Below are 15,441 nucleotides of genomic sequence, written 5' to 3'. Positions count from 1 at the left end.
CCAGCAGGACCTACTCTGTGCCAGACCCTTTCCTCGATCCAGAACAAGGCCCACAAAGGGTGGATTTTTGATGCCATCTAAGGGAACTGCACAGGGACGAACTGTCAACCCCAGGGCAGAGAGGGAGATAGGAGCAGTCAGTGTTAGCATGTGCCAGTGTGGACCTACTCCAGTAACTGGACTAGCACGGAGTGGGAAAAAAAACAAGGCAACATGCAGTCAAGGCCAGATAATCTGCTTTTTCCACATATGCCTGCTCTGCCCACTGGAAAGAGCCATATACAGTCAGCTTTCAGGCTCCATCTACCCCGGCATAAGTGATCCCTACACATTTTACGTCCCATCAAGGTCCACCTACAAGGATTCCGCTCTCCCTGAAGTCATCCTCTTTTAGGGGACGAGGGGAGATGGAGCATGGCCAGAAAACCGCCTGCCCCATACTCATTCACTACCCTTCCTGAGCACTCACATTCAGCACTGAGAGTTTTGGCTTCCCACCTGACCAGCAGCACTGGATGTTTTAACGCGTGTGCGTTAGGTGTAGTGAATGACCCCTTTGGGGAGGGCGCAGGTGACTTCTCCATCGCACACCTTCTCATTGCTGCTCTTCAGAACTGAATACTGTCCCTTTGGAGAACATCCACTACTACTAGGAAAGCCTCAAGCATTAAGCTGCACGTTTCACCCCAGCTGTGCGCACGCGGGATGCTGGTCACAAGCAGCTCTTAAGCCAATCCCCACCCCCATTTCATAGACAGTCAAACAAGCTGGAGCAATGGCACCAGCTATTATATTAATATAATGTTTTAGAATAAAAGCATAAATAATTCCGCTACATTACAGCCACATATATATCTGCTGCAGCGTCTAACATGATTATTAGCATCACACAATTTCAGCTTGCTTTAAAATAAGAAGAGCACACATTAAAACAAAACACTGCAACAAAAAAAAGGTTACATTTCCCTCCTTCCCCCATCCATCTGGCACACCCAGCTCATGCACCCCATAGACTTGTACCAGGGAGGGGAAGGAAAGGTTAATAGCAAGGGAAAGTTGGGATATAAATATGCTGAAGTAAAAACTGCAAGGAGGTCAATTAACATGCAAAGACTCAAAGCAGGTTTCGGAAGGAGAGGAGCAGCAGCTGGGTGCGTCTTCCCTGCTGCAAATCCTTTGCGCTCCGTCTTTCCCTGCCAAGCACCTTGGAAATATAAAGCACCATCCAAGTATCCTCTCAGGCCCAGTCAGCCCCGTTGGTAGGTAACAGGACAGAAGCACTAGCCCAGCTGAGGCAGAGCCATTTAGTGTTGTAGAAGTTAGTGTATTCAGGGAAAGGCCTGTCTCTGTCCCTTATCAGTCCACTAACACTGAAGCGATTGTTCCTGCTGACAAGCAGCTGCCTCCTTCAGCCTTGGAAGGGAGGCTATAGAAGGAGCAGAGTTCACAGGCAGAGTTTGTCAGAGGGTGGCCAGGTTTAGACTGATGCACAAAGACAGCCACTATTTCCCACCACCCACTACTCCGGCATGTTCGTAGCATCACGCTAATAAGGCAGAGTCCTTCCTTGCCCCAGTTTGCATCCTGCACTTGGGTTTGCTGGCGTGCCACCAAAATGAGGCAGATAGAAGCACAGAGCACCTGGGGCAGGAGGTTTTTAATTTGGGAACAATTATACTGCTGGGTACAGGCACATGATCACGTTTGTGTGCACAGGCCTGCAAGGCTCTGGGAATCTTCAGGCAACAGCCCTGCTTTGGTGGCTGATAAAACAGACCACAAGCTTCCTTGCTGACTGATCTACAGTCCAGCTGAGAGGAGACACAGCAGGAAGGTTAGGGGAGCAAAGCACCTTAATCCCTGGTCTGGCCCATGGTGGTGAACAGCCCAGATGGCATTACGACTTGGGCGTTTCAAGAATGACCCTATGAAAAGGCAGCGTCGTAGTTTATTAGCTCTAGTGACTGCAGTTCCAAAGACAGTCAAAGCATCTGCAAGCAGTCAGGCTGCAACAAGAGATGAGAGCCTTCCACCCGGATCTAACTGCACAAAAACACCCAACCACCCACCCACCCACCCCGACTGATACACCCTGTATGGATCACCCTGCGTATGGAAACAAGCATCCTACGAGCTACAGTGAGTTAGGCAAGATCGGCACAAGGAGGACAGATTAATTTGGAGTCTTCCAGTGAGTCAGTCACTGCCAGTTTGATTTCACTGCATTGTGCAATTCCATTAAAAAAAAAAAGTTATTACTGATTATTTCTAGCCATATGCAGCAGCACACACCTGCCAAGATACCCAGAAGTGTGAAAGTAACATGACAGTGTGTTTGATGACAGCCTCTAAGGCTAAAATAAAACTGCTTCCAGTATTTTCCAGAAGCTTGTCTTGCCTTTGAAAGTTTTGATTGGAAACCTTTTAGGGATCCCAAAAATCTGGCTAAAAGCACTCTGGGCTCTCTATCCCTTCAGCAGTACAGCTTAGCAGGTACCCAAAATACCTCTCCATGCACCAAGAAGTTAAATTGTCAGGGCATGTATATTTCACACTCCCCCTGCCTTAGGGTCATTAACCCCAGTTTGAGTTCATGCTTGCCAGCTAGCTGTAACCGACTATCCAGATCAAGGGATTCCGGCCATCCACAGTTTAAAGATCAATTATTGTCTCGGCTGCTTCCTGGTGTCTAACTTCCCCCGCACCCTCACCCACCCCCACAGCAGCGTATCGGAGGAAAGAGAACACGGCTAGAGATCAAGCACACTGGATGCAGGACGACATAAGAAACTTTCGCCAGCTTGCTGGCCGTGTTTAGAAAGGTGCCAGAGACCTAGTGGCTAGAGGCAGGACACATCTAAACAGTTAGAAACAAGGGCATTGTCAAAGGGAAGTGAGAGGGCAAGAAGCCTGCCACGTGACCGAGGCCCAAGTGAAACCTCAGCTGGAAAACCACCACCGAACCTTTGGGCACCAAACAGTTCTCAAAGGATTGCTGCTTGAGCATCTCCTTGCCAGCTGGGGAGTCAGGCAGGCTGCTCCTTGGAGTGAGACCTATAGGGCTGTTGCCCTGGTCAGAACAGCCTCAGCCACTTTCCCTGCTCCCACTGGCAGCGTGGCAGGCTCCTGGACAGAGGAGGCGCTCGAAGCAGCGCCGGAGAAGACAACTCCCCTAAGGGAACAGGCACGGACAAGTGGGCAAAAGAACTTCCACCCTTCAGAGAGCGGCAGCAGCAGCGCGATACGGATTGCAGCAGCACTGAGGAGGCCATTGCCCTGCAGTGGTCTGGATCAGCTGCTGCGGCTGACGGCTCAGCAATAGGTTTGATTGGCATTGCAATCCTGGGATGGGCTCAAAACAGGTAAGACTCATCTTGTTTGAGCGAACAAGCTCCATCCCAGCAGGTACTTGGTGTATCATTAGCCATGGAGCCTTTCAGCTCACATGGGGCCAGCGTGAACTCCCACAAGGACTTCATTAGCTCTTGAACTGGATGGGCTGGCAAGAGCTCACAGCCCTCTTTCCTGGAATGGATTTGATGCGTTCCCTTAGCACGAGGGTCCCCACGTCACAGCCTTTCCCCAGCACCCATGCTGCCACCTGACCCTGGGCCAGCACCCTTTGGACAGCCACACGTCTGCCATGCACAGCGCACCCTGTGGTTACACCGGGATGCCAGAGAGGGACAAGCAACCTAGAGTGAAGAACTGGGAACGGCTGTGCAGTCACAGCCAGCGTGTCTGGCAAAACCACAAGGGGATCAATTCCATACCAAGCGCTCACTGACTCCAAGGAGAAACCTAGCCGGGCCACTGTCCTGAGCACAATGCTCTGTGCAGCACCATGCCTCTGACGAGCCGGCAGAAACACGCTCAGGCAAATCATCTGATCCTTGACCTGCCAGCCCTCTGCAAACCCAGAAGGGGTCACCTGCTCACACCGGTGGAGGGGCCCTGGTCTACTGTGGAGGAGGAGAAGAAGGAACTGGGACACAGCAAATGAGCAGGTGGGATTAGCTCTTTACCCTGCAAGCTACAGTGCTTTCCTCACTCACCACCTTGTTCTGCACTCATCTCAAAAGGTTCCGCCCCCTTGCCCTGTTCCCCTCTGCACACACATGATGGCTACCCACTGTACCGGCCTCTCCTGAGCTACAGACCTTACTGGGATAAAGGGCAGGCCATGCACAGCACTGCCCATTTAGTCAACCCCCCCCGCCCCCCCACCATGAACAACAGTATCTTAATGCCAGTACCATGTGCTTGTCTGGGCACTGAGCACCCATTATTCGCTAGCCTTGGTCAAGGCATTCAGGTGCAAATGACCAGGAAGCTGCAGACAGCTAGAGACAAGAGTGCCAGAGCAACCTCCTTTAGGTGCCTGTATAACTGGAGACTGCTGTGGGCTTAAGAACAGAAGTCTGAGTTGAACACAAGAAGCTTTAGAGGACAGATGAGTAGAAGTGCATTTGCAAAGCTGCCAGAGCCTTGCGGCAAAAGTGATGCTGCTCATGCAAAGAGCTCACAGACGGACACCTGGCAAGCCTACCAAAACCTGCTGGTGTCGTCAGAGACCCAGACGTGGCCACGAGATGATAGACATTAGCAATGAAGAGGGGAGATTATTCCCTTGGTAGCTCGTTAAAGAGGAAATCTGAGAACCGGAAAGTCCTCTGGTTCAAAGCGGCCTCACAACATGAAATGAACAAGTTCACAAGGCTAGAAGGAACCTTTCAGCAAGGCAAGGACAGAGGCTGTGGGTCTCTAGCCAGCTAAGGTAGCAACACAGCAGAGGGAAAACTTGGCTCTCGCGCCATATAGACTTTGCTGGAGACTGAAAAACTTCCAAGCAGGGAAACGGAAAAGCAAAATACTGATACTCAGCTCAACAGGACTTGCATTTTTATGCAGCTTAGCTGTGGACGGAGTGAACCTGAGTCAGATCTGGTTCAACTGCCAGTTAATTTATTATATGATTTTACCCAAGACAGTTCTGATGGTCAATTCAGCTATAGTTACTGATGCATTTGCAAGGATTTATTAGGCAACCAGTTGGCCTGTAAGTGACCAAGAACGGCACGAATTGGGAATGACCACTTCGTTAGATGTCCATGTCAAAGACTAGGGACTGTACCACATTCATAAAAGGACATGTCAGCAGACACGTGGCTTGTTCCGCTTCTCAGATCAAATTCCCTCCCGCTACAATTCCATTTTGGAAGGAGAAGGAGCACCCATGTCTCTGGGAATCTCCGGCTTGAGGGGGTGACACAAGATGGCTGTGGACAAGCTTCTTCACTCCTTTCTTCCCCTGCCAGGAGCACTCGCGATGCCTTGCAGCATTTGCTTTTAAAAATAAGCCCTTTAATGTAAAGGATTGTGTCCCCCATGACAACTGAAGCCCTGCGTGGCAATCTCAGACAGCCTAAGAGTCAAACCACTAACAGAAAGCAAGGCCCTCACCCTGGCAGGTGCCCCATAGGTCGGGGTTGAGCAAGGCTGGCAGAGTGGGGAGAAGCTTGTCTTTGCAAAAGCTGGGGCTACTGTGGATAAGTAGGTCTTGAGTCTCCAGAGCAGCACCTTTTATGAGCACCAAAGTTGCGTGTGTGCGAGGGCAGAGAAGGGATTTGGATAGTAAAGTTACCTGAAGAGCCCAGCAAAAATTCTCAACAAGAGAGATCTTAGGGTAAAGCTACATGGCCAGGCTCTGTGCATGGGCTTCCTGGAACAGGCGCCGAACATGGTTACAGGAGTTGCTGTGACAGCTGCCCAAGTTACAGCCGCACTGCTGTTTCTATAGGAAAGAGGATGGCTGTACATTCCAGGCAGCAGCCAGCGGACTTGGTTTGGTCTTACTGGAGATTTCATCAGACCAGCTCAGCATTACAACTCTGCTGTCTTGGTGAACATTGATTACAAGCAGAACTGCAGTGAAGTTAAACAGACATGAAAAATTGTTTTAAAAAAGCTCTAGCTTTCAGATATTCCCTTATATTTCATCATTTCTCTCACTCTGAGTAGCACCACTGACTTCCTCGGTGGGAAATGCAGATTCTTTCTAGCAGGAGCTCCATTCTGATTGAGAGTACAACAGGGGAGATAGCTCAGCAAACACACACATGGTAAAGCAGAAGACCATTTAATCTACTGTCAGGATGGCAGCTCCCTGCGTGGTTACATAAATATAATGCAAAAGTAAGTAAGTAAGTAGAATCTTAGGTAATGTTGCAGTTTCCCTTTTAGAACCCACCTTTTCCTGCAAGGTCTGTGTCCTACATAACCAAATGCAGGGGAACCCAGACCAGACCATCTAACCTGTGGTGGGTGCCCAAATTGTTCCTCCTCGAAACACTCGGCCAAGAGAAAGATCCTCCCTTCCCCAACGCCCCTCAGCATTTGGTTCTCAAGATTTCATTGTGACCCTACTGGAAAGAATGCAGCAGATGACATTTCATGGGCTTGTTTTTTTGGCATGGTTAACCCTTCCCCCACCTCCCAAAACTCCAAAAAACCTAAGCACTTTCCTTTAGGTAACACCAGCTAATCCAGATCTGTTTTCATGCAGTCCCATTGAATTAGTAACCATCCCCCTGGATTCCACCTCTCTGGCACTTCCTCCCAGCAGATGCCCTGAACGCAGATGTCTTGAATACAAAAGAAGACACTGAACGGAGTAAGGCTTATGGTTATGTATGCTGGAAGACTGACTGTACCGCACAGCGCCTCCTAGTTGTGATTTGTGGCCTAGCATGTCCTCCTCCACTGCTAAGGCTACAGGAGCAGAGGAGAACTCTTTAATGAATAAATAAAAATTGTGCTTCCATTTAGATCTTCTTTACAACCCCCCCCCAAAAAAACCCCCAGAAATTTGGAGATACAATTTTTAAACAGCTGAAGATTTTGCACCAGTCAAGATACCCTGAGTTAAATAACCTTTAAAAGCACCTCTGTTTTCAAGTTATTAATAGTTCCAGTAAAAAAAGCACCCAAGGGGCTCTTCCTGTTCAGAGTAGAAGCCAGAGCACAGCAAAAGGACATGCGGTTAGGTGAGGCTACACAATGGAGGGTGAGTGGAAGCAGGTTATTTAACAAGCGTGTCTCATCCCCCTCCCCATTAAGGATCAGCCATGCAGTGCGAGTACAGAGAGGTTAAAATGAATCCAGGAGTGCATTCCCATCAGTGTAAACTAAAAATGATCAGCACCATTATGAGATAACGTGGCATAGCCCTTGGGAGACTCAGGGCAGAGTATCCCTCCATGACTAGCTAGGGATGGACACGCAGTGAGCGGAGCCGGAAGGACAGAAGCAGCCAGAATCTCTTTGGCTGGAGGAGCAGAATGGGGATGAGGCTGCATTTATGGAGCAGTCTGTGAAGCAGCTGGTGGAAGATTTGGCTCTGGGGTTTCGCAGGGGTTGGTGTTTGCACCACTGGCGGAGGTTTCAGGAGGAGGGAGAATGGAGGCGGCAGAAGCGGCTTCCTTGGCTAACGGAGGCGGCAGAAACGCTATGAGCAGCTGGCTTGGTGGGAAGCGAGAGTGGAAAGAGGAGGAAAAGTCTTCACTGCGCTTCTAGGGGAAAAAATAGAAAGAAAAAAAAAAGAGGGGGAAATAAAGAGAAGAGAGAAGCACCAGTCGCACAGAGTTCGCACGGCTTTTTTCCTCCTTCCCCCAGGGTCACTGCTCTGGCTCTGACCTTCGGGGCCGGTATCTCCGTTGGCCCGTTGACTTTCGTGTGGCCACTGCTGCGGTGAAGCCCACCAGGCAGCACAGGGATGTGGTGCCGAATTTGGCCGTGTCCAGCCAGCTGGGTGTGTCCGCCTTCAGGTACTTTTCAGCCAAGTGCAAACCCATCACCAGGAGCCACAGGACCGAGGCGAAGGCATCGATTCTCCGCAGCCTGGAATGCCAAAAAACGAGGCTGCGCGTCAGAGCAACACGCCTACAAACCAGCCACCCAGAGCCAAGCCAGGCACGGCCCCGGAGGGAGGCGCTGAGGGGGCGAAGTAGGTGGCAGCCTGGGATGAACAGGCTGAAGCAGGTTATAGGCCACCTCCTAATAAACTGTCATCTGCAGGGCCCCCCACCTGCCCTGATAAGCTACTGCTCCATTCATTAGACTGCAGTACAACGAAGAGATTCGTCCATCCTTGGTAATTCAGGCCACGGTTATATTGGGATTATCTAAGACCTTCCCCCCTCGCCCACAATCTAGATCTTTCAGAGAGTCCTTTGCAATCTCAATAGCATCCCAAGAATCCTCTCCCACAACCTGAGCACTGAATGGGAGGCCACCACCACTCATAACATACACAGGCCTTTTAATCCGACATGCGGGTAGGCATCACTCTAGGCATAGAGAGGCTCACTCAGTGCCCTAGACAGAGGCAGAACTAGAACCCAGGTCTCCCAGTTCAACTGGCTTGGGGGATGGCTTGTGAGCACCGCAAGGGGACAGGAGGCCAGTGCTGCCAATTGCTGCATTTCCAGCCCTGTGCTGAGCCAAGGATCAAGAGGGCAGAACAAAACCAGAGCCCCCTGCTGAGAGAGTGCAGAGAATCAGCCCCCACATCAGGATCTCGACAAGCCCCCAGATGGACACAGAAAGCAGACAGGAGACCCACCTGATCCGTCCGGCCAGGAGCATGGCTAACAGGCAGGTGGCCAGCCCGAGGACGACGACTGCAATCTGATGGTTCCTCCCGTAGGTCCAAGCGACACTCAAGTTCTTCACCGTTTGCTCCGGCAGCAGGTGGAGCAGCTCCCACCAGCCTGCAACTCCCAGGAGAGTGCGATTCTCTGAGGCCGCTGCGGGGCTTGCACCAGTCCCATTCCTGATGGCAGTGGGGCCAGATTCCATAGGAGCAGAGGCCGCGCCTTTGAGTGAGAAGGGGTCGCCTGACCCATATGAGGCCATCAGGACAAGGAACACACAGCTGAGGAAGGTCAGGAACCGCAGAATTATCACCTGAGTCGGGGTGCTCATGGAGGAAGAGGATGAGCAAAAGCTCTGCAAAGAAGAAGGAGAAATATCTCTGGTCACAAGCAAAATAAGTGGAGGGGGGCGGGGGAGGATCCTCAGACTGGTGCCAACTAAACATTTCTACGTTATATCGACCTACTGAGCAACTTGGCCTAACCGCGAGCCCCTGCACAGGACTGGAATAATAAGGGGCTACAGAGAGGGGTATCAGCACTGCAGCTGGGGCGGGGGAATCGCAGGGGATTGTAGGAGAAGGGCCGATCCCTCAAGTTATCACTCCCGCCCCTTGCTCAGCCCCACACTTGCTTCCCTACACATCATGGTTTCCATGTGGCAGGGCAAGTTGGTTCTTTCCACCCTTCCCTCCTTCCCTCCAGTTGGATGGTTCCCCACACATCATCCCAGTAAGATGCAAGCGACGCACAGTGAGGGGTGTTGCAATCTCCCAGCCTGGCACAAACCCAATGCCAAACGTTAGAGACCAGCTCATCAGGGCCCAAGAGGGAGAATTATACTGAGACAGATCTGGGCAGACATTTAGGGCATCATCAGCGGGACAGACAAGCTGGCAGGGGACTGTGATCACAAAGGACTCACCATTATTCACCCCTCTTGATTTATTTACAGCTGCAACATCAAATTCAGCCCAAGACCAGAGGTTAGCCTGGTGCCCAGCTTAAGACAAATGTGATCCCATCATCCCACTCAGCTTGAAAGCTGAACCCCTCAGAGCTACCCGAGCAGACACATGCATTTCCAGCCCCGCTCCTGGGGCTGATGCCGACGTGCAGGGTTCACTGCACTGCTCTCCTCACCACTCACCCTGCCACCCGCAGCCACGTACCTGCATATAGGGCTTGTCGGTCTCCCGGCGTTTGAAGTGGTGGCTCAGCAGCAGCGCCCGGAGCTGCCGGTTCTGGTGCTTAATGTAATATTCCACAGCAGCCTGGCATGGGCGGCACAGCTTGTAGGTCTGCTCCAAGTGGTGCTTATATACCTCGATCTCCTCGTCGTATTTACCCTTGGGAGAGAACAGGGAAGCAGATCAGAGGCACCGAACCCCAGTGGTCAACAGAGGGCACCATCGCTCTTCCACCAATGCACAGATCCCGTTCTCCATGCTACTGAGCATCCGGGTACCAGCCCGGAATTGTAACTCAGCTGGGATCAAGCCACCCAGCTAGCCCGTGGGAAATGCCTCTCAGCCCCCCACAGCCTGGGAGAGACAGACAGCACCAAGGCACAGCAGCCTTTGGTGGTTTATGGGATATGGAATGCCATCAGCTTGCTGATTTCATCAGCTAAGGGCCACACCTAGGGGGAGAGGTGTCCCATACCTGTAAACAGGGGCCCCAGCTGGTACCTGCCCGCAGAGATTTCCACTCAGCCAAGGCAAGGCAGCCAGACAAGCTGCTTCCCCTTCTGGCCTAGGTTCAGCAGTAGCTACCGGCGCAAACCCCCAGCTCAGATCAGTGCAATAAATCATCATCAATGGTTGTCAAAACAGCCTGTGCGAAGGGCGCATTTATCACTGTCACTGGAGCGGAGACGTCGCTCATCATGGCAGGTCCCAGGGCTCTTTCAACACCATCTCCACTCCCAGGCTGTTCTGGGCTCCCTGCCCCAGCCGTGGCAATGGAAGGTCAGTTTTCTCCCAAGCTTGGGTCCTGTTTCACCAGAGGGGAGCCAGGGTGGGCCAGCCCCTCCCCTGCCCACATGCTTTATTGAGACTTGCAGGCTGGGATCCTATCTCAACCCTACAGCTCAGCAGCAGCTCAGGTGCGGGGCAGCGTGGGAGAAATCTTACCCCGCCCCGAGAACAAACGGGGCCTCCATTCCCCAGGGCTGTCTACCAGCCCCACTCCTTTTACCCTGTGCAGCTCGGAATTCCTGCTTCACAGCTATGATGAAACACAGGTGGCCCTGAACACCGCAAGATCAGGGCCCCCAACACCGCAGCCCAAGAGCCTCAGAGCCGCAGCTCCAGCACTCAAGGGGAGCGTCACACGGATGTTCTGCTGGCTTGGGTCTGAGCAGCCAGAGGGACAGCTCCCAACATGGGCACCGCTGCCCACAGGGCCCCAGGAGCAACAGCGCCTCGGAAAACAGAACAGACCCAGGCTGTCCTGACTGAACTCCGGCAGGAAAACATGCCCACCCCAGCCCGTCCTTCCTCTCATCACCCCCCTGATCTGTCCCCACTCCCAGCACGGACCTGCAGAGAGATCTCGAGGATGGGAGGGTGCGACTTTGCATGGAGGCTGCCGAGCACTCCCTTTACTGGGAGGAAAAATCCAGGCAGGAGGGTCACCTCTGTGTGCAGGTCATTTTTGGGAGGGCTGGGGGGGAGGATAGGGGTCAAAGGCAAAGCGACTTGCTCCATGTCAAACAGCAAGTCAGACCGAGGTTCGCGATGGCCCTGGGATTTGTCCAGGGGAGATGGGCACCTTTGCAACAGCAGTTGCAAGACACTGGGAAGGAAGCCACAAAGCTGTATAGGAAAGTCGGTTTTTGGGCTAGCTACTCCTCTTACCGTGGCCCACAGTAATGGGGGGTGTGGTGACTGTGAAGGGGACAATGCTATTATTACTTTGTTTCCTGTTCGCACTTCACCACATTCACAAGTGAGCCACAGTCCAGGGACAGGGCAGCTCTCGGCTCCGAAAACGCTCCCCAAAGTTCTGTCTCTTGAACGTCTTCAGCAAAGATGGGAAACATGCCAGATTCCTCCCTACCCCTATTTGATGGCTTCGTCCCCGGCACAGCTGCCCAAGCACTTCAAACCCAGGTGCATGAAGCACCCTGCAGACTTCACTGCAAATGGCCCATGGCCAGGATGAGGCTGTGTGGAAGGTTTAATGCTTCTTGTTTGCACCGCCGACAGGTTGCCAAGTGCTGCCGTTTACTGCTCAGTCAGGTCAGAGCAGGTGTTTATTACTGTGCCGGACACAGGTAACTTTATCCAGGGGGCAAGGTGCATCTCCCTGGCCGTGGAGGGCCTGCTCGCTGGAGCGCTGTGCCAAGGGCTCCCTCTGCTGGCACATAGCTAGAATTACATAACATGAGAGCGCTCTGCAGGCGTGGGAACCCAAGGGATGGGGCTGGAAATTTGGCAGCCACCTTCGGCCCCTGCCTCTCTTCCTTAAGCTGGAGAGGAACAGTGTTCTGGAAGAGTCATCTCACAGGCATGAACTGTGGGAGGTCTTGAGGATTTGAGCATCAGGCTAGAGGGCACAAGAGAGCTCTGCAGCTCACAATGTTACTACACTGACAAAGCTCTTGGGAGGGCTATGTGACCAGGCATCTCTACAGAAGGCAGCACCGTCCAGAAGGGCAGCCAGGAAGCCCACATTCTCTCCCTGCCTCTGCCACTAACATGCTACTCGGCCTCAGGCGAGTCACTTCACCTCTCTGTCTAAGAGACAGGCGAGAACGATACCTCCATGGCCTTTGTAAAGCAATTTGTAACGGCTGGATGAAAAAACGCCATGGAACTCCCATGCATTATCGCCGGGGTCACAACCGTCTGGAGTGAGATGCTTTGGGCTCCCATCAAGAGACACTCTGAGGAGCTGTTCAGCTGCAGCGGGCCCGTCACATTACTGCACAGCCCCTCTTTGCAGGCTTGCACAGGAATAAAGACTGAGCCAGCAGTTTATATGCTGACCCCACATGTCTAGCCAGTGTGGAACCAGCAAACTGTCAGGCAGAGGTGAATCAACCACAGAGGAAGCGAAAACTGCTGTTTCAGGAGCAAGAGCACAGAATCTGCATGAGACAGAGACAAGAGAAACTCAAACACCATGAAACTGCCAGAAGGCATCCTCATTAATCACAATCCATGGGTTCAAACCTGCGCCCCGGGAGACATCCTGATTAAGCAGGTTCCAATCACATGGAATAGATTGGATAAGAAAAAGCCTATGGAGTAAAACTAACCCACTAGATCCTGGGGTTGCAACCCAGGGGGCCCATTGCATGGAACAGAATGAGGCCTACTGCCCTAGATACTTTGCAGGAACAGTGTTAAAATAAGAAGCTGTGGGGGAGAAGCTCACACCAGAGCTGACCATGCCTCCCCCACGCTCCACTGGGTAGACAGCACTGATGTCAATCAGCAGCAGAGCTTCCTAGAGCTGCAAGGGCTGCAGCCTCATTGTCCCACGCAGGCACGAAGATGAACCTACTACTCCCAGGAGAAAGGTCAGCTGGACTGCACTGTTCTTTTTAACCTCAGTAGCAGGATCAGAGCAGCTCAGCTGAGGCCCTGTAGAAAAGGACAGTGCGCTTGAGAACTACCACTGTGTTGTTCTGCCCATCACATCCCACAAATTTAAGCAGGGCGAGGTCCGGCCAGTATCTAGATGGGAAAACCTCCCAAGGAAACCCAGCCTATTGGCAAGAAGTTATGTTGGCTGTTCAGTAGGTGGTGCCCTTCCCTCTGTGACTGACATGGTGTTGTTTGGCAGGTTGAACTAAACGTTAAAGTCCTAACTACGCTAGCGATCCCACAGCAACCGTTGCAAGGTTAGGGGGAGGTGGCTCCAGTTTCCTGGCCATATTCTAACCCCGCTAATTCAATTCTTCCCATCTACAATCCCCCTCGCCAATTCCAAATCACAATGGAGAGTCTTCTTCACTCCCGCTCCTGAACTGTTTGCACAATGTCGCTGTGCAGCACTGGATGCAGCATTCCACCCTCCAGCTGAGCGAAGAATCCCTCTCCCCCCATTACCAACCTCCTGGGGCCTGCTGTCATTTGTAAAGCCTTACACAAAAGGCTACTCATGCAAAGTATTAAAGGGAGGGAGTTCAAAGAGCTGCAGAAATAATTGGAAGGCTGGAGGGATTCACTCAAGGGAAGATTAAAAGAAGACTACAAAAACCGTTTGGCTAAGTGATAGCTAAGGGTGAGGGGAGAGACATAACCAGCCCAGTAACATGTGCTGAGAAGGGAGAGGAACTGACCTAACCAACGGGGGTATATGGGCTAAAATTCAGAGACTCTGGCTGAAGACTGGGGGGGGAAAATAAAGAACACCCCCCCACCCACCACCTGCGTAAACAATTAAATCTATTAGGCCTCGGGGTTGCAAACACACTGCCCATCCCATATTGCTAATTGGGTCAGTGGGGTTCTGGTCCGGGAAAGGTTTAGAACCACTGTTCCAGGCTGTGGCACAGTTTCCATAGGGAAGTGATAGAAGTATCCTGGCTTGCCTCATTTCAAACCGAACAGGACAATACTCCACGAAACGGACACCCAACAGTCTGGACTCTGAATAATAAGGGAGGTGAAGATATGAAGTGGGGCTGAGTTTAACATCGGGGAAATTCCTCCCCAAGACAGACTCCGGGGGTTGCACTACCCCAGGGGCTCCTTGCTCAGAGTTCATCCAGGATTCTGCCATCAGCTCAGAGCACTTTGTTTTCTTAAGGCTCTGGACAAAAAGCTCTTTGTGTAGGTGGGACAGAGTAATTCCCTGTCTGCATCATCATGCAGTTGCCATGGCCTCCCAGATAACTGGGGCAGGCACTTGACACACAGACACCGCTCACAGTTAGAATGAGCAGGGGATGAGCTACCTGCAGGGCGGGGAGGAGACAAGAAACAGCCCTGCTGTCTGGAAGATGCAATCCATGGAGGAATCCAGGGCAGGGACAGCAGGAGGGAAACTTGGAGGCTGCTCCAGTGGAATTGCTGAATGCCGCGCTCAGGGATCAAATCAACAGATTTTCCCTCCAGCTCCAAGGCACACATCACTCTCTGGAGACACAGGAGGGGGCTGTGGGGGCAGACAGAAAGGGTCTTGGTAGTTCAATCATCTTACAATTGCCCAGAGCTTATTGAAACGGTAGTTCAGGATCAAAGGCTGTTGTTCCTCCAATGCAACAGCGTGGGAACATAAGATGCCCTCATGGGTAGACCTGGACACACCTGGATGTTATCTTTACCCTAACGGGATAGAGAGAGAGTCTGTCCAAGCCAGCACCTACCTCCTCCCTGGGTGCAAAGGATGCCAGCTGCTTGATCTTCATGGTCTGATGGTTGTTGCATTTCTTGCACAGCAAGATCTGGCTGCTCACCCACTGCTGTGGCTTGGTGGGATCACAAAAGGTGGTGGCACCTGACACGACATGGTTTAGGTGCTCCATGTACTGGGCAGGAATGGGCTTGTTGTAGTCTCCGTTCTGCCAAGCAGCAAAGAAAAGCATGAGCTCATGAGTCCACCCTCTGCAGGAGTTCCACTGTCAGTGCCCTGCCCCATACGACAAGGAAGAAATAAAACCAGAGTAAGACCCATTGCTCTTCCCCCTGTTCTGTACGCCACTCCCAGCTATTTTACAGGCCATGCTGCAGGGATTCGTGCATGCTCCTGGGCCATGGATTGTGTAGTGTACACGCCACTCAGGGGTGAAAAATCAGCACCGTACCCCACATTTCACTAAATGCCCAGG

At 52.1% G+C, this 15,441-nt stretch overlaps 1 protein-coding gene across 2 annotated transcripts in view; it reads right to left on the bottom strand.

Annotated features, from left to right (window-relative positions):
* The window catches only part of TMEM201 (transmembrane protein 201), a 48,167-nt gene that overhangs the window by 20,703 nt on the left and 12,023 nt on the right, over positions 1-15,441 (bottom strand). For both annotated transcript variants that reach the window (XM_044996219.1, XM_044996218.1), the window contains exons 3-6: positions 14,980-15,174; positions 9,827-10,003; positions 8,624-9,009; positions 7,696-7,899 (exon numbers count right to left, since the gene is read on the bottom strand). In XM_044996219.1, coding sequence (XP_044852154.1) covers positions 7,696-7,899; positions 8,624-9,009; positions 9,827-10,003; positions 14,980-15,174 — 962 coding nt within the window. The remainder of the gene's footprint in view (positions 1-7,695; positions 7,900-8,623; positions 9,010-9,826; positions 10,004-14,979; positions 15,175-15,441) is intronic.

This window comes from Mauremys mutica, chromosome 21, assembly GCF_020497125.1.
Source record: "Mauremys mutica isolate MM-2020 ecotype Southern chromosome 21, ASM2049712v1, whole genome shotgun sequence".
NCBI lineage: Eukaryota > Metazoa > Chordata > Testudines > Geoemydidae > Mauremys > Mauremys mutica.
The sequence above is the reverse complement of the archived record's forward strand: the minus strand, read 5'-3'. Positions and strand labels throughout refer to the sequence as shown.